Genomic DNA, 24,384 nt, shown 5'->3' with positions numbered 1-24,384 from the left:
TATTCTGACTGTGAGAGAATAGGAGCTGGGTTTTGATCCTAGCAGACAGAGATTGCCCACTGTTTGAAGAACCACTACTGACTGCTCTGCACTTGTCTCTTGTCCCACAACCCCACAAGAATAGACCAGCCCCTCCCCCCTCGTTAAAAGAAACAACACCCCAACCCACCGTCAGGTGTATCTGTTTATCCTTGGGAGACAGAGGGCTTCACCTCTCAGAGACACACAAAAGAGGTCATGAGCAGCCACCAACAGATGTTGATGGTCCATTGGTGGCGAGTTTACTGATACAGCACCAAGAATAAACACTGAATGAAGCCCTTTGGAGGTGTGTGTGTGTGTGTGTGTGTGTGTGTGTGTGTGTGTGTGTGTGTGTCTGTGTCTGTGTGTGTGTGTCTGTGTGTCTGTGTATGCTGACTGTGGAATGTTATCAAGTGAAGAGAAAGTGAAAGTCCCATTTGGAGGCTAGTATTTATTTATCTCCTACAGAAAGGAGAATTTCATTACTTGACTTTTGCTGTTTGAAGGCCTTTGCCAAATGCTTAACAATGTGTAGGACTCTATTTCTCATTTAAAAAAAAAGATCACTCTGAGAACAAGGGTCCATGTAACGAAGATGTGTTTGTTTTTGTTTAAGTCATTCAGAAGGGAAATCTTCTCTTGTCCATTGTTAAAAGAGAGGTTTCAATCAAAGGAGAAGTCTCCTTATTCTAAAATATACAAACAGTTCTTTGAAATGGATGCCAAATCAAACTCTAAAAGGGACGTTTTTCTTGCAGAAGTTTTGAGTTAATTCTGTGTGCAGGGCTTGAGTGGAAAACTTGGAGGCTGTTGGAGTGAGTTGCAGTAACACCACACTTAGCTTCCCAAGTTACATAAGGGACTTCGTTTGCTGGAGTCCCGGCCTCCTGTCCCGGGCCTCTTCTCCCTGGTTTTAGGCTAAATTTTAGTGACACTCGGAAAGGAATCCTTTCAGATTAAGTCAAATTTTTAGTTAAATAGAAGGTGATATTTTTGTTTCTGATGCCATTGGATCTAAATAGTCACACGAGAAGCCATACCAGGTCTCATGGGGAATTCTTTTGTTTGTTTGTTCCTGGGTTTTGTTTTGTTTCATTTTTGGGGACAAGGACAGGTTAGATAGTCCAGGCTGGCCTCCAATTTGTCATCCTCCTGCCTCATCTGCCTGAGTGCTGGAGTTATAGGCGTGCATTGCTATGGCTGGTTAAATGGTTCTCTGTTGTCCTGGTTACTTTTCATCAACTTGATGCCAGCTAGAGTTATCTGGGAAAAGAAACCTCATTTGAGAGTATGCAATAGGCCTCCTTCAGATTGGCCTGTAGGCAAGTCTGTGGGAGTATTATCTTGATTAATGGTTGATATAGAAGGTCCCAGGCCACTGTGGGTGGTGCCACCTCTGAGTGTGTGTGTGTGTGTGTGTGTGTGTGTGTGTGTGTGTGTGTGTCCCGAATTGTATAAGAAGAAAGGCTAGCACGTTATAGGGAGTAAGTGGTGTTCCTGCATGGTCTCTGCTTCCATCTCTGCTTCTGTCTCCTGTTTCTCATCCCTTCCCTTGATGATGGAGTGTCACCTGTAAGGTGAAATCAACCCTTTTCTTTCCAAGTGGCTTCTGGCTCTGGTGTTAATCATGTCAATAGAAAGCAGGTGAGGATGCCTGTTTGGAAAGAAATTCTGTGTGACCTCCTATCAGGAATTCTATTTGCACAGAAGTACTAGATGCCAACAGGGTAAGCCCAGTGTGGAAGGAGGGCACTGACAATGCTGTCCCACCAGTAGCTAGTTGGGACATGGATGGGTCCTTCCTTTCTTGACAAAGACTCACTGTCACTGTTTCCTGCCATACCTGCCTCATAGGCATTTTGTGAAGATTAAGCCAGATGCATGTAAAAACAGTGAAAGTTCTTAAAACAGGTGAATGTGAGATCCCACATTTTTATGTAATTACAGCTTTTGAGAGTCAGTGTTGGCGTGATGACCTGATGGTTTCCTGGGGCCGACGTCAAAGGATGAGTTGTCTGTAGGAGAAGTGAGCAGGGCAAGAGATACAGTGTGGAAGTGGGGGTGCAGGCTATCTGTGGGTGCAGGGTAACTCAGGTGAGTCCTGTGGCTTGGGTCCACACAGCTGTGCTCCTGCAGACATGGCAGCTGGCTGCGCAGGAAGAAGACAGACGGTGCGCACAAATCGCCACAGGACAAGGGTTTGCCATGCCACCCTTTTTGCCCTTGTGCATGTGATATTGTTCATCCGTTTCTCCAAGAAAGGCTTCGAGGTGTCCAAAGGAAGAGGGGCAGGGTTCTGATTCCAAAAGAACGTAGGCCAGTAGAGACGGCGAGGTAGTTTTTGTCCCTCTGCATGTCTATACAGGGTACAAGTGGAGACTCCGAGAATCATGGAGGAAGGTGAGGGCGCTAGGGCCCCTGAAATGTGGGAGGAAGCTCCCAGTAGGAAGGGATTGTGAGGCAGATTTGAAGGACTGTTTGCAATTTAAAGAGAGGAGGAGGGTACAAGCACAGAAGAAATGATCAACCAAGGCAAGTTGGACCTGATTAGCAGGCCTGTAATCCTAACTTACCGAGGCCAGGAGGAGTCCCTCAGGAGAGTGAAGTTCAATTCCCCCAGGAGCCTACAGAGTGAGTTGAGGGTGAATGATGGAGGCCCTGTTTCAAGATATAGAGTAACAGAGGGCTAGGAATAGATAGGTCAGTGGTAGAGTGCTTGCCTAGCATGTGGAAGGCCCCAGGTTCAATCCCCGGTGCTGAGGAAGGGAGGGAGGGGATGGATGGGGAAGGCCAAGGAAGGGGGAAAATGTTGGTGCTAGGGAAAGTGGAAAGGGTCCAGTTTGACTGTAGTACCCGGAGCATACAATCCACAAGTGAGGATGAGGAAGAGGGGTGGTCATCTGGTTCAGGGTCTGGATCTGGCGCTTTGGGCAATTGGGCTATACTGCACGCACTAAGGTCTGGGTGGCTCACCACCATGCTAAACCCTCTTAGTCTATCTCGGAAAACTGTAGGTTGGGTTTTGTGTGTTTCCACCTGCCATCCAGAGCCAACTCCATCCCCTGGCCTGTCTTGTGGATCAGTGTGAGGGTTGTTGGAAGGTGTCTTAGTTACTTTCTATGGCTGTGATAAAACTCCATGACCAAGGCAACTTATAGAAGAAAGAGTTTCTTGGGCTTATGGTTCCAGAGGGTGATGGTTCATCCTGGCAGGGAGAGCAGGCAACAGCCATGGCAGCTGGAACTGGAAGCTGCGAGCTCACATCTCAGACCACAAACAGGAAGCAGAGCTAACTGGGAACGTGGCATGTGGCTTTTGAAACCTCAAAGTCCTGTCCCCATTGATACACTTCCTCTCACAAGGCCACACCTCCCAAGCCTCCCAAAACAGCACCAGTAACTGGGGACCAAGTATTCAGATGCCTGAAAATTGTGGGGGACATCTCATTCAAACCACTCCAGACGGCTAGTCTGAGGCTGGGTTGGACTTTGATGTAGAGGGGCCACTTTATAAGACAAAGATGTCAAAATCTACCCCCCAAGTACAGTCTGTGGAAATGGGGCAGTGGAAAGAGCTTCTTTCACTTGCCACACGTCTCTCTTCCCAGGCAGAGTCTTCATAAACGATTTTGGTTGGCTCCTGGGGCTGAGTGTGTGGGGTTAATCGGGAAATTCAGCGTTCAGAGTCTCAATTCATGGGTTTTCTAGCTTGCACCTGGCAATTAGTAACAGGTAAGAAAGAGAGATGCTTGCTCTTTATGTTCTTTCACTGTTTTCCAATGACAAGAGCCAGTCAGCCTAAGGACTATAAGATGTGATTTAATTCAGCTCCCACAGGACATCAGTGATATGGACAATATCCAGATTCCGGGGCAAGGTCAAGTATGGCAAGAAGATGGCGGATATCAGCTCCCCAAGCCATATCCATCCTGGCTTCATTCTCTCAGGTGCCCCCAGAGTCTATCAGGACCTCTTCATCCTCAGCCTTAGCCAGTCTGTCAGAATTGACTTGAAAGTGTTCCTACATGGCAGACGGGCCACACAGGTCTAGGGTCAGGTTCTGGGGCCACTAGGTACTTGTCTGTAACTTTAAGTTTGTCATTCAGAAAACGGGGTTGGTGACACTGTCTCCTCCCGTGGAAGATTTGCTCACGTGATGTCAGTGGCAGGGGTTTCACAGACGTCACCCCAGGTGCTGACGAGAGCTGTGGCACTGGTGTCTTAGACCCATCCCTCTAAGCCAGCCTCTGCTCGCCCCATGGGTCACCGTGAATATCAGGTCCCTTAAAGGGACTCATGCGGCTGGGGGAAAGCAGATCACCAGACTGTGTTGGCTAAGCCATCACCAGATCTGATTCCCACCATCACCAGGCAATGACAGGTCAGAGCATTCCTTCACCACGGCTTTGGGCTTGTGACCAGGCTTGAAAGAAATGCTGCTTAAACTTTTCCAGGGCAGTACCCTGAAGGGCAAATGAAAACCTAGGACTCCTTCACCATGCTTTCCCCAGCCGACTGGCATCCACAATTCCCCCTAAGCAGAGGATTTTTCCAATCTCACGTTTAATCTAAAAATTTATGTGAAGCTTTTGTTGGTTTGTTTTTAATATATTTTAACTCACTAATATCACTTTGGTGTCCTGTAAGAAGCCTCCCCACTTGTCTCCTTCTCCTGTTCAGCTAAGCTTCGGTGGCTAATAGAGAACATGTCAACCAGTCTCACAAATTTCTATTTTTAATACAGTCCAAGTTACCTCTAGCTCAAACCACGGTGAAGTACCAGACTGCCCTCTCTGAATTCTAGCTCAAAAAAAAAAAATTCTTAGGAACAATTTATCATTTAGTTGCAATTTTTAAAATATTCTTAATTGACCACGTGCTATCTATCAAATAAGAGCCGGTCTTGCAGCCTCTGCCTCCCGCCCCTGCTCCCCTCCTCCTTGCGCCCCTTCATGTGGGCATGCGCACTGCTCTGCTTTCTGCCAGGATGTCAGAAAATTAATTACGCCACTCGGGGTAGATACCATCACAGGAAAGCCGCGCCAGATTCAAGATAAGATTACCGATATAGAAGCTGTTATTTTTAGGGGTTAAAGACTATTGCTTTCCAATCTCTCTGCCTCCTTTTCCCAGTTCCTCCCGTTTTAATCGTGGCTCCATGTTTTCGTAGCCATAACTCATTAGTGGTTTTTAATTTTTCTGAAACTGAAATAGGGTCTGAAAGGGTGGATTTGCCCCCTTTTTCCTCCTCCCCCCCTCTTTTTTTCCTGGCTAATCGGGGGAACGCAACCACATCTGAAGCCACTTGGCTCATTATGAATTTCATGGAAACTGATTCTCTGAAAGTGTTTCCATATGTGTGTTCCCAATATATCCCATCCTCTCTAAATGGGAGCTCAGACGTGTGCATGGGCTGGAAATGGCTTCAGGATGTGACAGAGCAGTCATATGACTCGCGGCACCGTGGGTGGCCCCTTCTGAAAGACAGGGTGTCCTGGGTGCTGGCTTCCTTCCTGCAGTGGATCTGGTTTCAAAGACTATCCACCGTTCCTTTAAAATGTTCCTAATCAAGGCCTAGCGAGATCTTTCCCCTCTTCCCTTCCCAATTCTCCACCCTCACAGCCTTTAGCTCCTTCCTTCTCTGCCCTGGGTCCCTGGATACACACACACACACACACACACACACACACACACACACACACACACACACACACGTCTTCTACCGTCGGCCCCCTTTTTCTTTCACAAAGCGGAAGTGGATTATTCCTGCAATATCCTTAAAATTGGGGTGGGTTTAAAGAATAGTTGTGTTTCTCAAGATTGCCTGGGTGCCCTGCTCTCGCGCCCCTCCTGCCTTAGGATCAGCGGGTCTGTCTGAATTTGTGAGTATGCTGTGGAAAGCACAGTTTATTACAACACTGAAAACAAATATTTACACTGGAGACTTGAGGCCCTTTTTTGTGGGTAAAACTATGGAGCTTGCTAGTCCTTTTATTGTCTTCAGGGTTGGTTCCATCTCTCGTTCTGCTGTTCTCTTTAGCGCGGTCCTTTGCATTTCCCTAAAATGTGTGCTTTCCTACTTATTAGGTAACGAAGCTAAGTCAAATGTTGTGTTGCTTAGTCATGTTTAGAACGAGGGGGTCAGTTTGGGGGCAACTGATGATATAAATCCCTTTAGAATCTAAGTGTGGAAATGCAAATATTTTGTGCCCAGTCTAAATTTGATTCTTGGACCGTGTCTTCTGGAGACCAGATTAGTGTTCGTTTGTTGAGCTGTATTTCTGAAGCACTCGTCTTTTCCATGAGGTATTAGATAGAGTCTAAAGGAAGGATGTGTTGGTGAAGTGCCTGCCCTTGAAGCATAGGGTTCAGGATCTGCATTCAGATCCTGAGCACACGTGTCAAAGTCTGCTCTGGGGGAGGTAGGAACATGTGGGTCCCTCGAGCTCATTGGCTGGCCAGCCCAGCCAAATCGATGAGCTCCATGTTCAGAGGGAGACTCTGTTTCAAAAACAGAGTGGAGAGTGACTGAGAAAGATAGTCAAAGTCAATCTCTGACTTCGACTTGAACATAGGCATATTCACCTGCACACACACACACACACACACACACACACACACACACAAACACATATACATAACAAGGAGAGAGTTCAGTTCCTTAATATGCTTTATTTTTCTAAGTTAACAAAATGATTTTTTAAAATAAACCTTATTATAAAAAAATTTTCAAATAAGTAAAAGCCATTGCACACCAAAGTTAACCAGGCCCAAAGTCTATACAACTTAACGAACTTCTATACAGTTAGAATTGGCATTCAGAATGGAAGTTGTGAAACTTCACATTAAATGTTACACTTTTAATATTGAATAAATTTTATGCACTTATCCACCATCAAAACAACAAAAATCCATGATAGAATTAGACCTAGAAAGACAATTAGCTTTCTATCCTTTTATAACTTGTGTCCATTGCCTGCATTCAGTCCTTCCTCGTCCCTTCATATGTAGCTTGTTTTATTTCTTCATGTTATACTGTACCCATGTGTACACTTGTTTCCATACATATATATTATTGTCTACAGTCCATATGAGAATGAAAATACAATTTCTTTTTGAGAGCATGTGACCTTACTACCTTACTTAATAATATACATTCTAAGTCCATCCATTTTCTTTCAAATTTTCAAATTTCATTTTTTAGAGTTAAGTAGTATTCCAATATATATATGATATATACGTATGTAGATTCCATTATCCATTTGTCTGTTTATAGATAACTAGGTTGATTCCAGTTCTTTTCTATAGTGAATAAAGCAGCAGTAAGCATAGGTATGGTAGGGTATGCATGGAGCTCTCTGGTATATACCCAGGGGAGAAGTAGCTGGGTCCTATGGTAAAGGAAAAATACCTATCTAAAAACAATGTTAATGTCAATGGCCATGCTTTAATCTAAATGGCATAATATACTTTCTAGACACAAATATTTGTGGGATGCTTGATAAGAAAGTAGTACAAATTTGCACACCATGGGAGGGGGTGTTCTGTGGCCATGAGTTCTGCAGTTGGTGTTTGCTTACCTTGGTCTGGGAACTCTGAAGGGGTAGCCACAGAAAAGCTTCCCAGGGAGCCCCAAGTTTGTGTCCCCTCAGCAGGAAGCATGTGCATCCCGAGGAGCAGGGAGACAAGATGTCTGAGTGTGGACCACTACTCTCCATGCACACGCAGGCTCTCTCTCATTTTTACACATTCTTTGCACGGTAACTGGGCAATGCCTCACCAGAGGTGGTGGGCCCATCTGCACGTGGCTAAGGGTGGTCTTCTGGGGTTGCTACCTTGGCTTGAAAAGGGAGACATGGAAAGAGTCCCTTCTCCCTGGTGGTTCTACGGAGCACAGACCCTGAGCTCTTCCCCACCATCACATCCTGTCTTATCAGGTGGCAGAGAGGAAGGAGTGTGTTGGGTCTGGGGCAGGAGGACGCTTTGGAGTCCCTGCTGCCCCTGCCCCTCATGGACCCACAGACTCCCATGTCTTTTCTGTCAAAACCATCTATGGCTTATTCTCTTGTTTTGTTCTTTCCTTATTCCTTCAATTCTAGCTATGGAATCTAGGGTCTTTGCAAGTGAGGTGAGTGCTTTTACCATGGAGCTACACTCATCAATGATACTTGGGGCCCACCCATCAGTGGTGCTTGATGGAGCTCCACCCATCCATGGTGCTTGATGGAGCTCCACCCATCCATGGTGCTTGATGGAGCTCCACCCATCCATGGTGCTTGATGGAGCTCCACCCATCCGTGGTGCTTGATGGAGCTCCACCCATCCATGGTGCTTGATGGAGCTCCACCCATCCATGGGGCTTGATTTAGCTCCCATCAAGGATGATTAATGACTCTGAAATGCTGGCTGTTTACACAAGTGCAGACATTCAGAAAGTTTCAAATTTTGTCCCCATTACCTTACTGATTCCAAATAAACACGGTGGCTTTAATGGCAGCAATGGGCCGAAGCTCAGAGCAGGGACAAGTGTGCTAAGCGTCTGGAAGGGTGTGTGTTTCTGTCCCGATTCTGTCCCATCCTCCTGTTTCATCTCTTCCCCAGGGTCTGCCCAGTATGGAGCTCCATGCATAATGGTTCTGAGGTAGGGTGGGTGTCAGGAAGGAAGGAATAGCATGCTAGTAAAACAGGGACATCTGTTTCTTAGTGGCAAATGTCGCTGGGCAGGGGCTCTGTCTGAAGTATGAGGTCAAGTGATGTGATGGTGGCTAAGACTATCTTGGTGTCCATTTTAAAGAGCATTTAACAAGATTTTAGGTATGAGATGTACTTAAATTACATTTTAGATTTGATGTCAGCGTTGCTTAGTTTTGTTTTGTTGTTAATAGTTTTTGTTTGTGTTTGTTTGTTTGTTTGTTTTGTTAAGGCAGTATCTCCCTATGTGACCAGCCTAAGCTAAACTGGCCTTGGACTCACTGTGTTGTCTATTCTGGACTCAAACTCATGGTGATCTTCCATATGCCTCAGCCTCGTGAGTCCTGAGATTACAGACATGAGCCACCCAAAAACTTGTTAAAAAAACAGGTTTAATTATCACTTTTATGTATGTGCAAATTGTGTGGCTGCATGAGTTTGTGTGTACTATGTGTGTGCAGGTGCTGCCCTGGAGGCCAGAGGGTGTCAGGCCCCCTTGAACTGGAGTTACAGGTGGGCTCTCTTGTATGTGAGTCACCTCTCTAGCCCCTCCCTAGTAGTTTGGATGCCTGGTTCTTACCGTGTTGCAGAGATGCTGATGCCTAAGCTCATGCACTTTCTTGTTTTTACATCCAACCACTCTTTTTTTTTTCTTTTTTTAATTTGAAGCTCTTACAATCTACTAGGTTCCGGGAGGGATGTGAGAGGAAAATAAATCAGCTGCCATCCAAAGCTGACTCTAGTTGGAGAGAACAGCCTGAGAGACAGCTAATAACTCAGTAGAGTCGCCAGCAAGGGCTCAAAAGAGCGCTGCAGAAAAATGACTGCTGTTGGAAGAGAAGCAAAATAGGAAGTTGTTATGTAAGCAGGCGGTGGGATGGATGGGGCAGCCCAAGCGTTGAAGCGGAAGGAGCCCATGCAGAGCAGAGGACAGCAGCCCTGTGTAGGTCTCGTGTGGTCTGTGTTCCTGGGAAGGATGTCTCAGGTTAATAAAAGAGTTCATGAGCTTCATTGGAGATTTGCTGAAGCAATACCTCCGGCCGTGTAGCCAGCCCCAGAGTATCTCTGAAATTAACCCCTGGCTGCCAGGTCTGCTGGCTTTTCATGTCACACCATGGTGTCCTTCCCCGCAAGCATGGGCTCTGGATCTAACTGAACGTCCAGTTAGATCCCAGGTGCTCTGGGTTTCTTCTCCTCCTTCAGCTGGGGTGTGTCGGTTCTGCTTAATGTTTAGCGGGGAAGCTGACATGCCCCGTTCCTCTGCTGACACCCCTTAGTGACAAATGCTTCCTCCACTGTCCTCCAAGTCCAGTTTCCTTTGATTGTAAAGACCTCCTTGCCTGTTTCCAGTCAACAACTGTTTAGAGAAGGTCTACTAAATGATACGTGTGTCCTAAAGTTAGGGCCTGGGCTGTAGCGCTGTAGCTCAGTGGTAGAGCACTTGCCTAGCATGCCTGAGGCTATAGGTTCGATTCCCCGGTACTTTAAAAAAGGGAAGGGGTCAGAGAGAGAGAGTTCAGTGCCAATGGCCTCTTTCAGCCATTATGGGTACCCACACATGTGTAGCACACACACATAGACACAAGATGAGTAAGTCATTTTTAAAAAAGAAAGACTGAGTATTCCCGTTAGTAAGCCCTGACGGGGAGAGATCCGTGCCTTCAACAGCTGTCTCTACTTGTGAGTCAGACGTGATCCAGGGTAAGCAGCATTGGAAAGCAGCACATGAAAGACCTAGCATAGATGAGTAGGGGCCTGGCAAGGCATGTTCAAAGATTCTCTTGTATTCCTCTTGTCTGGGTTCCACACACTTTCCCCTTCTCTGAAGACTCCAGAAGCCTGACGAGGTTGAGAGCCTGCTGCCTTTCCTCTCCCAGATCTTGCAGGGCGAGGCAAGGTGTTTTTACTTTTAACATTGGTTTTGTTTTTATTTGGACCTCATGGGCATTATATTAGTGTATTCTTCCCAGTTTGTATTAGCCTGTGAGAGGCGGCCGCTCCTGCTGCTGCTGCTTCCACCAGCAAGGTTCTTAACATTCCTCCTCCTCCTCCTCCTCCTCCTCCTCCTCCTCCTCCTCCTCCTCCTCAAGGCAGCTACGTTTGTTTGCAAGCTGTCCAGCTCCAGCTGTGGCTGGGAGTGGAGACAGCAGCTTCAGAATGGAGTGCATCTGTAGGAAGTCAGGAGATCCCAGGGGATGGAGCCCGTGACCTTGATTCCCATTCTTCCTGTACCCTGAGAACTGAAACTGGTTGCTAACTGTTTATCAGATTAGATCAACAATGTGGCCAGAGTGGAGCACTAAGAGGGTCCCCCAAAATGGTAATTATCACTGGGGGGGGGGACACTGAGATCCCAAGAGAGTCTACTTAAGTAGTTTCCAATTGGACAAATACAGTGAGAGAAGTGGGGAGGGGGGCCGTGATTGACTCAACCAGATTCTTCCAGGGTAAAACAGACTGCTTGTCCGCTCTTAGGAGTCAAAGGTGTCTGTCTGCTGGCTCTGCCTCCTTCCCTGTGCTCCACTGTGTGAGGATGCTGCTCGGGTGACTGGCTCGTCCCTGGCTTCAGCTTCCCTAACTGTCAAGTGTAGATTAGATGACAATCCATCGCGAGTTTAGACTTTCCCATCAGATTTCTTTGCCCTGCAGAAGGAGGTCTGTGGCTAACCTGGGAGATCAGGGGACATAGCAGGAAATGTCATAGGTACATTTTTGTTGTTGTTGTTTTTAAGACAGCCCTGGCTGTCCTGGAACTCACTCTGCAGACCAGGCTGCTATCAAACTCACAGAGATCTGTCTGCCTCTGCCTCCTGAGTGCTGGGATCAAAGATGTACGCCACTACTGCCCAGCTGATAGGTACAAAGCTTTGGGGAAATCTTTTTTATTTCTCCAAAAATTCAGTCTCCTCCCTGACACAGTCTTCAGGTTTACTGTGTAGTGTTGCCGCTCCATCCCCAGGGTGAGTCAAACCAGCCTATCAGGAAGATGCATCATCATCTTGGAGTTTCACTAACTCCTTTCGGCCCACCAGGCACTTGAAACACCATTTTGAAACTTTGATTTTGTTGTGAGATAGGGATCTCAGCCCTGTAGCTGGAACTAGCCTGAAGCTCACTATATAGTCCAGATTGGCCTCAAACACACTGTACATAGTCTTACCTTAGCCTCCTTAGTGCTGGGATTACAGGCTTAAACTGTGCCCCCCCCCCCCGCCGGCCCAGGTTAATTTTGAAACTCTTAGAACCAGTCTCGTGTGGATAGTAGAACCCTCAATTCCCTGGCAGTTTCCATTTTTCAGCACAGTTTAGTGTCCCTTGTCCATGGACAGGGTTATATATACATGGACAACAGCAAAAAGAATGATCTTAGCTTTATTTACTCAGTAGACTGTAGCTGGGAGCTTTAAGATGTTTGGGTTGTCCTGAGGTTACAGGCCTGTCACTATGGGGTGGGGTAGGGTGGGTTTGCATGTACAAAATTAGATGGGCATACCCAGTCCAAGCTTTCATCTTGTGGGCATTTCTAACAAGTCAAATTGACATTTTCCATTGTCAATTCAGTATGTGTTTTTAAAGTTGTTTTTTTTTTTAAGTTTGTGGCTGTAATGTGGCTGATGACACAAAGGAGCAGTGTCATTTTCAAAATCACCCAAAAAAGGAGGTGCAGAAGAAAGCCACGCCACTCGTACAAGACAGAGTACAAATTCGGGTGCAGACCTATTCAGGGAGAGATGTGGAGATGCATCTCTTCCCTCTGAAACAATGATTATAAGGAAATTGAGGTTTCTGTTAGGATCCCCCCACCTGCCCACCATACATGAAAAGTCCCTGTTTCTTCCTCGCCAATACACTGCAGTCAGCTTCAGAAATAACGCCTGTTAACATAAAATGACTGAGCAGATTCTGGAAAAGGCCGTTGTTCATAGATTACAAAGAGTCTCTTCTAGTTCTTTTATGTCTACTTTAGTTCACACAGTCAAGAAAGAGTTGATCCTCAAGACTTCACAAAGAAGTGACTGGCCAGCATCCTGTTGTTTTCAATGAAGACCAGTGAACCCCAACCTGAGGTCACTCATTGAGAGATGACTGTCAGTTTGTGTTAGTTAACGGCTCTAAAACCCAAAGCTACAGCACTCTTGGCATGTGTTGCTGAGCAATAAAAACATCAGCAAAACGTAGCAGCTAAAATAGAGGTGTGTGGTACGAGTAAATACAAAGCCATATCAGTGTTTACTAGCAGGGGCCCCCATAAAGAGTTTTAATGAGATTTCTGCATCAAAATAAGCGAAGCCATATGGAATTTTAATTATTCCTAAAACATAGTTTTAAGGAAAAATAAATACATGTTAGAAGCCTTTAAAAAACATTAGCATGTCTATCTGTGTGTGAAGTCTGTGCTTCTTTGAGGGGCAAGCGTTGATGTTTTAAGTGCGGCTTCTTTCCGTTTTAAACTACTACAGCTCTTCTGGCTTTTTTCGTGTGCTCTGGGTACTGAACTTAATGCACATGGAAGTGGCCTGCCTGTATCTATTAGGCTGGCCCTTCAACTTCACCTAAATGCTGTGGGGCAAGAAGACTGCTGAGGACCACCTGTGGCCTCTGCTTGGGGTCTGTATCATTTGTGGCAGCCCATAAATGTGGAGGAGGGGTAGATGTGGGGCGGGGGGCGGGGAAGGAGGGGTAGGAAGGTGGGTATGCTCATCTGCTCCCATTTCTGCTTCTCACAGCCTCATTACCTCCACCTTCTAAAACTCAGGCTTGTCAGAATGTCATTTAGGGGGAGGGGCGAGGGAGAGGCCAGTCCCGGGAAGAGGGGTTTATAAAAGGCAGAGCCTAAGTGCCAGGCTGCATGCATGTTAGTTTGGCATCTTGAAAATGTTTGCTTCTGGTATTGGAGGCAGCTCATTTGCTGGGCACCTTCTGCAGACGGGCCAGCGGGTTCTGGGATGTCACTAAGGAGGGATGGGAACCCCCACCCCCACCCCAAGGCCCTTGTTTCTCCTCCTGCCTGGGAATCAAATGCCATAGACCAGCTGTCAATGCTAGAGCTGGACGGGAACTTAGAGCTCGTCCCCTCCTTTTCCAGATGACGATACTGCCACCTCTGACTTCTGCCTCTGGCCTTCCTCTCTCAGCAAGAAGAGCCAGGCAGGTGAGACTTCACAATCCTGGGGGGCTGGACTGGGCTGTCTGAGGGCTACTGTCTTCTGGTTTGTGAGAGAGAAAAAAAGGGGTCGTCAACCCCATGTTGCTTTCAAGCCGTTACTTTGTACGACACGTGCATTTCACGCCCTGAATCCCAGCTCCTGGTGAAGATTTACAACCAATGGGCAGTTTTACAAACACCAACCATCCTCTGACAGGCCCTTTCAAGAAAGACACTCTCTTGAATGACCCCTTCAGACTACCCCAGAAGAAAGGCTGAGGGCAAATTGGGCGCAGGGACAGTTAAGGTCTTCAAGCATTGCTCAGCACTTTCCCTTACAGCCAAAAGCAGATACAGAAGATGCAAGTCAGGAAGCGAGGGGAAACTTAGGCATCACAATCTTAGCGAGAGACGTTGATGTTACAAAAGGCCTTGCTATAATCCTGTCAATTCTAGAAAACTACAAGGAACCCCAAGATCACAGCTATGAGCTTTCCCCATTTCAGGTAACTAGTTTCCACGTGCAAAGACAGTCTCCAGCTGTGGTTTCAGGAGTCAGATGGCAGAGGGGTCTGCTAAGGAGGCACACCGGGAGCTCCAGATGTGAAAGTTCTAGGGGAAGCCATATCTGTTTCTAGGCTTTTAAGCGCCCAAAGCTTGCCAAAGTGCAGGGCACAGGCAGTCAGGGAACTCTTCATTTAATCTCTCCTAGGCTTGAAGCCTGTACCGAAGCTGCTGTGGGCACCTGACCTAACTCAGGTCCTGTGCGGCTGGCTCATCAACACTCTGAAATTCAGTGACAGTCAAGGTCCTCACACCCCCTCCACTCCACCCTCCCACGCACCCCACCCCACCCTCCCTCTCAATACCTTCTTACTTAGTTTATGACTCAAGGGAGAATTTCTGAGGACTCCACTCTTCCTGACACCCCCAGAAAAGCAAGATAGTGTTAGATTACATTGAAATCTGCTGTGATTTCACGGTGACAAGGATGAGAATTGTAACAAGATCTTAAATTTTTTCAAAGGTTAAAAGAAATAGTAGGAATATGTTGAGGAAATCTGTTAGATGTACTTTTCTTAACAAAGAAGCCCCTGCCCCCTCCAAAGGGGTACAGTAATAAATCTTTGGAGTTTGTTTACATCGAGTTAGGAAAAAAAAATCAATGGATCTGATTTAGTAAAAGTTTCACTTCAGATACCTGAAGTGCAATAAGAAACCAAAAGGGAGGGGAGGGGAGGGGTGTCACTGAAGACCCAGCCTCACAGTCTGGGGAGGGAGCCTGTGGCTGCATGCTGGCTTGCCTTCCACACAGGGTCTAGCACACATTTGGCTTTTAAAAGCCCTTGGGGATTTCTGGAGGTAGAGAACTTAAGGATAAATGTCATTGAAACAGACGGTGATGTGGGGAAAGCTGAAGCCTGAGGTGAGCAGTGCGTTTGAAAATCTGTTGGTGACTTGCTGTTCCTCGGGAGAAAGCTAAAGTTTTCTTCTTCTTCTTTTTTAATCTTGTAAAAATTCTATCATTTAAATTGATATTTACAGATGTTTCCCCCCCCTCCCCATCTTCTGTTATAATTTTTAGGTGCTTCAGAACTGGGCCCTTTTTCAGACCCCAGGCAGTTCCCAAGCATTTCATCCCTCACTGAGAACCGCTTCTCCAACCCACGAATGCACTACCCAGCCACCTTTACTTACACCCCGCCAGTCACGTCAGGCATGTCCCTCGGCATGTCCGCCACCACCCACTACCACACCTACCTGCCACCACCCTACCCCGGCTCTTCCCAAAGCCAGAGTGGACCCTTCCAGACCAGCAGCACTCCATATCTCTACTATGGCACTTCGTCAGCGTCCTATCAGTTCCCCATGGTACCGGGAGGGGACCGGTCTCCTTCCAGAATGCTTCCGCCATGCACCACCACCTCGAATGGCAGCACGCTATTAAATCCAAATTTGCCTAACCAGAATGATGGTGTTGACGCTGATGGAAGCCACAGCAGTTCCCCAACTGTTTTGAATTCTAGTGGCAGAATGGATGAATCTGTTTGGCGACCATATTGAAATTCCTCAGCTGTGGCCCAGCGGCATCCAGGGGCCACATCCCACATGTGTTAATATATACATATATAAAGAGAGTGCATATATATGTATATTGATTAGCTATCTAGAAGATTTCTCATTCACTCCCTAGTCATGATCTTGCAACCCTAAGAGGGTAGAGACAATCATAACTGGGTCTCATTCTGTTTACTATTTAAGATGTCCCTTTTACCAAGGAACACATGGTCAAAGGTGTTGTCTGGTCTGTTTTCATCAGTAACTTGTTCCTATGCCAATTCAGAGAGGTGGACTCCGGGTTCAGGAGGAAGAAGAGCCAAGCCACTTCCTCCCTGTACTCTGAAACCGCACGCTTCGGCTGTGTGGAGGCCAGTGCACTCTGCAGACCAGCTTACAAAGCCAGTGTGGTGCACTCAGGAAGGGACGAGAGGTAGCATGGAGGCCGCCACCGCCGCCGCGTCCAGTGCTGTCCCTTCTGATACCTGCCCCCAAGTTTGCCTTCAGACTTGCTGCAGGTACTCGTTTGAACTTTTGAGTTCACTTATTTTTTTTTCCTACTCTAAGAAAGTGACTTCAGAAATACTGATCAGGATAGATTATTTTATTTTACTTTTTTATAGTTCCCTCATGTCCCCCATTTAACCAAAAAGAAATCCTCCCAACTACCCTCTCCTCTCCTTCGCCCTCTATGCAAAACTGAAGATGGCAATACCTTATTATAGCCATAATGATATAGTGTTTGAGTTGGCTGTGTGTTATTTGTTTTTCTTTTTTTTAAATTATGAATATGTGTAAAATCTGAGGTAACTTGCTAACGTGAATGGTCATATAACTTTAAAGATATATTTATAATTATTTAATGACATTTGGACCTTTGGAACATTTCTTAGTGTAATGATATGTTGACTTCGGTCTCTAAAAGTGCCTTTTTCTTAAATAACAAATTTATTCAGTGGGCTAGAGCCATATCTGAAATATTGCTAAGCAATTTCAATTCCTTCAGGCACAATGTGATTTTTGAAGATAATTTCCACCTCCAAATATTTTAGTTGTAGTTTGTTTTTGTGATGTATGAAGGGAATGCTATATTTCATTCTTTCAGGTCTTTGCCTCTGACACAGCTTTTTGCCTTTTAAAGCAATAATTAGGGATTAAAAAAACAAAAACAAAACAACCATGGCCCTGGAGCCCTTTAACACTTCATGTGGCCCCTTTACCAGCATGAAATGCTGGAGACATGTGGTTTCCTAATTTCCTTCTCTTTGGGGTGGGGATGGTGGTGGCATGGTCATTATGGCTCTTGTCATATTAAAAAGCTAAGCACAAGTGAATAACTGCAGAAACGTGTTCTGTGGTCTCAGAGTTAAGCAAAACTGTAAATCGCAGGCTTCCTAGTTGAGGACCTAGTCAGCTGAAAGCCACATGTGTGGTAAGGGCTCAATCACAACATGTATAGTGTAGGGAAGCGCAGACACACCAGGACCCTGCACCTACCAGCCTTACCACACAGTCATTCAGGGGAACCCCAAGTGCCTTACCCAAGGAGGGCCCCCCAGCAGCTTTCCAAGGAGCAGAACAAAGTCACTGTCCTAGGGAAGCTGGTCAGCTGAATAGCCACCAGTAGCTGATGTCAGTAGACACAGTCTGAGGGGACCTCCACAAATCCTTCCATATTATGGGCTCCCACTAGGGAGGGTCCAGAGCAAGGAAGGCCATGTACCAATTGGCTTTTGCCAAGGTGTGAATTTGAGATCCAGCCCGCCCAGAGGATGCACTTTTATTGTTCCAGGCACCTTGCGGCCAATCCCTGAGTGTGAATCCTTAATCCAACCCAGGGACCTTTCAGGGACACCAGGCAAATTCTTCACAGGTGGTGGGGGTGGGGTGGGGTGGGGGCCACCTTCATTTCAATCCTGAGTCATCCTAAGGAGAGCTCTGCAGACATTTGTCCCGGGCCTCTAGACCCCCCCCCCCCCCCCCCCCCCCCCCCGCTGCTCTCTGTTCCTTCTCAGGTTGACCTTTGTCCCAATGTGGGACAGTCTGGGGGCAGGTGGATCTGTGTGTGCCTCCAGTCTGGGTTTTCCTTAGCATTCACCCTGACTCCTTCTGGTACAAATGAGGGGGGGACCTCTCACCAAACCAAAACACTTTGCCTTCTAAAGGTTGTATACCAAGTATGTTCAGCTAGATCAGCCACTTTGTATGTCTTAAGACGGAAGTCGTAACGGATGCTATTTATTGTTGTGTGTGGTAGCTTGAAGCACACCACTGTCCATGGGTTTGTTCGATACCTATTTCAGCAGCACTTACAAAGGCCAGGGTCTGGTCACACTCTTCAGGTTCCATTAGTTGACATGAAAATGTTATCATCGGTGCCAGCGGCACCCATTTAATTGTTTAAAAAGGGTACCGTATTTGTACAGTGTTTTTTAACGTTAAAGGGCTTCTTAAGGTTTACAGTACACATAGTAAGGGACTGGAGGGGATGTGTTAGTGCCCAAATGTTATCACAGTGGCTGCAGGCAGCAACCCTGAAACACTTTTGAAAACAGGCTGTTTCCCTTCATCCCCCCTTTGAGAAAAATTCAAGTATTTCTCTCCACCTTTCGGCCACCTCACTGGGTGACTCCCGTTACTTAGAACACATTCTTTTCTTCTGTTTTTTGGACTAGGGTTTAAAATCCTCTTCCTGTTCCCTTGTCTCTCAAATGCTCCATTTGCACTGGGTCACATGTATGATTTGTGGTTTTAAGACCAAAGCAATGTCTTATTACTTCTGGAACCATCTATGTGTGCTAGCCCCCCCCCCCCGTGTCCCCGCCCCGTCCCCACCCCAGTTCTCGAAGGAGCACAGACATCCCTGAGATTCATGGTGTGATGACAGACACAGCTAGATTTTAGAATAACACTCTCCAGTTGTCTCAGAAATTTTAACCTAGGCCAGAGTTCAGAACAGGCACCATGGTTTTCGTTGTAGGTTAGGGAGTGAGAGACCTCACAGATTAACTACTGTTGGCTCTCTAAACTGTCTGCTCCTCTACCTAGGGACCCTTGGGAAATAGAGAGAGAAACATCTCCACACCATTCCACTGTCCATTGTAGATTCAGAAGGGAGGAGCCATGTTGGGGGTTCCCTCCTCTCCAAGGAAAGGGACTGACTGACCTAGAGATAGAAAGCATTAGCAGAAGTAATTATATGCACAGTATTTGAGAAAATAATAGACAATAAAAGACAATTCTTCCAAACTTTGAATTTGTTGTTCTTAAAAAAGATAATGCACCTAAAACAAAGATTTTTTCCTATGTGAGAACTTTCTTAGTTGTCTGTTTACTTCATGTTTACAAATAATTGTTTGTTTTTTAATGCCTTACTTTAAAAATATACCAGCCAAAACCATAACTTACAGTAATTTCTTAGGTATGCTGAATAAAATTCCATGTCTTTTGATATACCTACCATTCTTAGATTTCTGTGGAACAACAAAAAAATTGTAGCATTTTGTGTAAATACAGCTTTTGTTTTTATTTTTTATTTCTCTGATTGCTATTGCCCAAGATTTGCTTTCCATACACGTATTGTACAAATTCTGCTTTGTGCCACAGGTCATGATTGTGGATGAGTTTACTCTGAACTTCAAAGGGACTATTTGTATTGTATGTTGCAACTGTAAATTGAATTATTTGGCATTTTTCCCTCATGATTGTAATATTAATTTGAAGTTTGAATTTAATTTTCAATAAAAATGCTTTTTTTTTGTTTTTTTGTTTTGTTATGTGTGTATCCTGGGTCTTTTCTCATTCATGTCTGACATCTGCTCCCGCCTGCGCCTCCCAGGATGTACCAGAGCTAGGTAAAAGCAGAGGTCCTTTACTCCTCGTGAGAGGGGGAACATCGTCATCGTGAGCACTGGGCTCTTGTTTGCCCTGCATCTGGAGGAGCAGGCAGAAACTCTGGCCTTCAACGTGTTTTTAGTGCCTGAGTCTGGAGGAGGGGGTGCCCATGCCATCCTGCTGCAAAGCCCCTGAATCCAGCTCTGGAGGAGTCCAGGTGGATAGACCTCTGAGAACAGGAATTGGACCCAACAATTGATCAGCCCTCTTCCCAGCTCTAGTCAGATCCCAGGCAGCCTAGATAGAGTTGTCCATTTTCCTTCCCACATCTCTTTTGGGTCTTTAGAAATAAAAACTGAAGTCTAGTTGTGATTAAAATGGACCTTGGCCTGGAGGACTTCCACCTCAGAAGCTTTCTTCTAGGGAGCCTAACTGTATTTTGAGGATTTTTTTTGGGGGGGGGGCAGAGGGGCAGTGCTTATTTTTAGTAAATCCTTCCCTTTCCATGAGGCTGAGTAGTTACTTGTTTCATGGCCCAGCTGTTTTAACTTACCACAGTTCTAATGTGGGAGTCCAGAGACCCTGGTGTAGAGATGTTGAGTCACTGGCCACATCAGCCTCTTTATCCCAGCAGGGTAGAGGTCTCCCCTAAAAGGGCTGTGCCCGGAGAAATCTTGGAAGCAAATTATTCCTAAGGGGAGGAGCCATCCTAGAAGAACATGGCTGAGCTTTGGCCAGAGAATTTTTGTGTAGCTCTTTCAAAACGCAAATAGTTATTTACTTAAATTAAACATTTCCGTGGGTTTTAAAGGCACAGGGGAGGGGGGCACAGAGGCGGTCAGTCTCTTGTTTTGTTTCAGTCACATCACTTCACTCCTCTGAACCTTGAGTTTCTTGCCCACTGTCTAAACCTTGACTTTAGCATTTCAGGCCAGACAGTTCTCTGTGTATCCAGAGCCTTGTGGGTTATTTATCAGTAGCCACAACCTCTACCTACTGGATACCAAGAGTACCTCTCAATCCCGACCACCAAAAGGACCTCTAGGCATTACCAAATGGGCAACATCTCCAGGAGTTGGAGGCTGGAAGCTTTGTCTTTTGTGGAGCTGATATGAGGGTATAACTGAGCAGGTGGGAGAGGATGCTGCCCACTAAGCCAAGGCCACCCGCAGAAGAATTAAGGGCTTCCCATATGCATGTGGTCCTTTATCCATCCCTTCACCTAACAGACCTCAGGGATGGGATGGAGTAGGAGAATGCTCCTGGCCCAGCGGCACATTCTCTCTCCTCTCTGCCGCCTCTCAGCTGCTCTGAAGTCTGCTGCGAGGCCAGCACTTGCTCTGGTTCCTCTGCTTTCTCATTGCAACAGCAGGCGGAAGAAGAAAGAGTTCTCCAATGCTTCTGACCCCTCGTGTCCCAAATATTTAATCATGAGACATTTCTGTGAGAGTGGGAGTTTCCTGTTAACTCAATCCCAGCCGAGACTGGCCCAATAAACACCTTAGCTTTCTGTTACAGAGTTTATTTGGCTGGGAAATGGGTATTGCCATGTAAACAGGAAGCCCCCTGAAGTTATTATCTACAGATGTGGTTGAAGAGCCACATGTTTGTATTTATGAGACTTGAAAACAGTCTGGAGAGCAAGGGAGAATGTCGGGGAGCCCTTGGTCACAGCGAGTACAGGTTTTACAGCAACAAAGGCTCACTGGCCCCAACCCACTCCTTTTGAGAATGGATGATGAGCAGTTGAGACACAACCAAGAGCCACCGTGAAAACAGGGACGAACTCCTCGGAGTGAAGCGACTACCTCTGTCTGTGTTGTCAGGTTAGAGGCAGGGAATTATGGCCTCTGTCCCAGCTCTGAGAAAATCAGTTGAGAGACCATTCTAGAAAACAGAGTACTGGGACCACTGCAAAAGTGGGCATCTTAGAACAGCATTGCAGCCTGAGGTTTTTTCAGGGAAGGTGGGGGACTATTTTTCTGACTCCTGTGATTTCAGTGGTATCACCAGCTCACCCATGCAAGGCCGTGAATGCTCACACATTTGCTCCCAGAGTCAGTGCTGAAGGACCAGTCTACCCTGCGTGCACCCCAGGAATACTTATCTACGCACACTGCAATGTGTTCCCCTCACCCATGACTCTCCTCGTCATTTCTGGGCTGTCTCCTTGGTCTTGGAGTTGTTTAAGAAAGGCCAGATAGGGACTGCCATTTAAATTTGGGGCTCTGAGCAAAAGCAACAGACTCTTCTCTCCTTGCCATCCTCCTCACGCACCCTGATAAGCCTCGTCAGGACTTCCTAGGTACTTCTCAACCATAGCTATTCAATCTGGAGACCTCGGGAATGGGAGTTTTAAAAGGTGTTCATCAGAACTTAGACTAGGTGAAGATGGAGAGAATAATATATACCATGGTGGTGGTGGTGGTATGGGGGTGGTGGTGGTATATGGTGGTGGTGGTGGTGGTATGGGTGGTGGTAGTGGTATGGGGGTGATAGTATGAGGGTGGGGGTGGTATAGGGGGTGGTATGGGGTGGTGGTAGTGGTATAGGCGGGTGGGGGTGGTATGGGGGAGGGTAGTGGAGGTAGGTAGTATGGGGGTGGGGGTGGTGGGTGGTTTGTGTCCATGCAAGTATACCTGAAGAGAGGAAGGGAGAGCATGGCAAGCCAGTAAAGAAACAGAAATGCACTGCTCCTGGGGGTGGCAATGATTCGATCGAGGTGTTGGTTGTTACTGTGATTTCTCGGGGGCTTGGGATATGCACCACCACCATGCAGCTCCCAATTGTTCTTCACATGGGCAGTAAACACAGGATGCTCCTAGGGTTAATGAAGCCTGTTGAGCTTGACATTTAAGAAGAGGTCATTACTAATTTTTGTAAAGCTTTTCTTCAAGAGCTTCTTGTGACTCAACCCAGCCCTGTTGTTCAGAGAGGCCCAGCCAGTCAGAAAGCAGGAAGATGCAATTCTGGAAACTTGCTTAACCTTTACTAAGACTTCTTCATCTTCTTATCTTGCCACAGTGATGTCTGGCCACTTAGCTCAGGTTTTTTTTTTTTTTTTTTTTTTTTTTTAAAAAAAACTTGTTTTATGTATTTTTTTTTTAGCATTGCAAATGTTGTTCACCTCTTCCTCTCACCTCCATGTGTGTGTGCATGGTGTGCATGTATGTTTGAGTGTGAGTACTTTCACATATGTGGGGAGGATGTGCTTGCATGTGGGGGCCCAAGGTTGACACAGGGAGTCATCTTCCATCACTCTGCACTGTATTAATTAATTAATTAATGAGGCAGGGTCTCTCATTCAATCCCAGAGCTCACTGAGATGGCAGCCCTGGCTAGCCAGCTTGTCTCAGGGATTCCCCTTCTTTGTCTTCCCTGTCTCTACCTTAAAAAAAGCACTGGAATGACCCGCAGTCCACCACACCTACCCAGCTTTCCTGTGGATTCTGGGCATGCAAACTCAAGTCAGTCTTCATGATTTTGAGTCAGGGGTGTTATCCACCGAGCCACCTCCAACTGCACACTTCTTTATGGCTGTGTGTCCTTCCCAGCTCACTTGGTCCCACTCCTGAGCCACTAGGAAGTGAAGCCTTTCACCTGCCGTAAAACATAAAACAAAGGCAAGCCAACACAACACACAGCAAAGAAGTCTACCGGAAGACGGAGTAACAAAGGATGCAGCTTGAGTGAGCACCAGAACAAAAATACAAGCAGCCATCAGTGGCTTTGTGCCCTGCAGGTCTTAGGAAACTTCTAGGGCGCCAGAAGTACTAGAGTTAGCCTGAATGTGGAGAAAAGGAAGAGAAGGACACAGGGTTGGCACAGTTGGGGGTGGGGCTTAGGCAAGGGTACCCGGGCCCGCCAAGTAGAATCAATCACACGATAGATTGATGTCAGTGTGCAGATGTATTTATTCTTTAAAGCCCAGCACAGGGCTGAGAGCGGCGGGAGGGTGCTGACGGAGCAGTTGAAGGCTTTAAATGCCTGGGACACCGTCTCCTTCCTACACCATGTCGTTGGCTTTTAGGAACGCTATCTTTTCCAGGCAGTCAAGCAACTGCCCAGTTTCACTTTCTGTCTCTCATCCCTCTTCATTCTTCCGGCTCCCTAAAGGAGAGGTTCATGGCTTCTTCTACCAGCCACACCGTTGGCCTGAATTTCCCCCTGATATTTAATATTTAAGATCGTGAAAGTCGTGATGGCTTTGCCCCTTTGGCAGGTGCTGAGGAATCTGGGGGGTGGGGATCTGTGGGAAGCCAGACCATGTCTGAGTATGGACATCTCGTCCTTGGTGCATTGGCAGAGGACAAATGCCAGGATTACTATCGGAAGATCATTCTTGCTGGAACCTTCCAGAACAGAGTGTGAACTAGGTTGTGCTGAGAGAGGTTGGTGGACCAGCTTGTAGTTCTGGGCAGTGGGAGGCAGAGAAGCGTTAAGAAGGGAGCAAGTGCTGAATCTGAGCAAGGAGTTAAGTGGTTAATAGGAACTAAGGCTTTTTATTGGCTAATAAAACCTCTCAAGGTTTTTATATTATATGGTTCCTGCAGGCTCCTAGCCCAGTGCTCAAAAGAAAAAAAAAAGAAAAAAGAAAAAGGCAAAAACAACAACAAAAGGCTCGAGCTTAAAAAC

The 24,384-nt window shown here is 46.4% G+C and overlaps 1 protein-coding gene across 6 annotated transcripts in view; it reads left to right on the top strand.

Moving 5' to 3' along the window:
• Runx2 (RUNX family transcription factor 2) overlaps positions 1-24,384 on the top strand; it is a 325,752-nt gene that overhangs the window by 197,940 nt on the left and 103,428 nt on the right. For 2 of the 6 annotated variants that reach the window (XM_028890678.2, XM_028890680.2), the window contains 2 exons: positions 13,798-13,863; positions 15,443-19,678. The exons of 2 other annotated variants lie outside the window; for them this stretch is intronic. In XM_028890678.2, coding sequence (XP_028746511.2) covers positions 13,798-13,863; positions 15,443-15,921 — 545 coding nt within the window. In that variant the 3' untranslated portion in view covers positions 15,922-19,678. Of the gene's footprint in view, positions 1-13,797; positions 13,864-15,442; positions 19,679-24,384 lie in introns of those variants that run through there. 2 more of the 6 variants (XM_037200130.1, XM_028890679.2) reach the window with 1 other exon arrangement.

This window comes from Peromyscus leucopus, chromosome 16_21 (genome assembly GCF_004664715.2).
Source record: "Peromyscus leucopus breed LL Stock chromosome 16_21, UCI_PerLeu_2.1, whole genome shotgun sequence".
Taxonomy (NCBI): Eukaryota; Metazoa; Chordata; class Mammalia; order Rodentia; family Cricetidae; genus Peromyscus; species Peromyscus leucopus.
The sequence above is the reverse complement of the archived record's forward strand: the minus strand, read 5'-3'. Positions and strand labels throughout refer to the sequence as shown.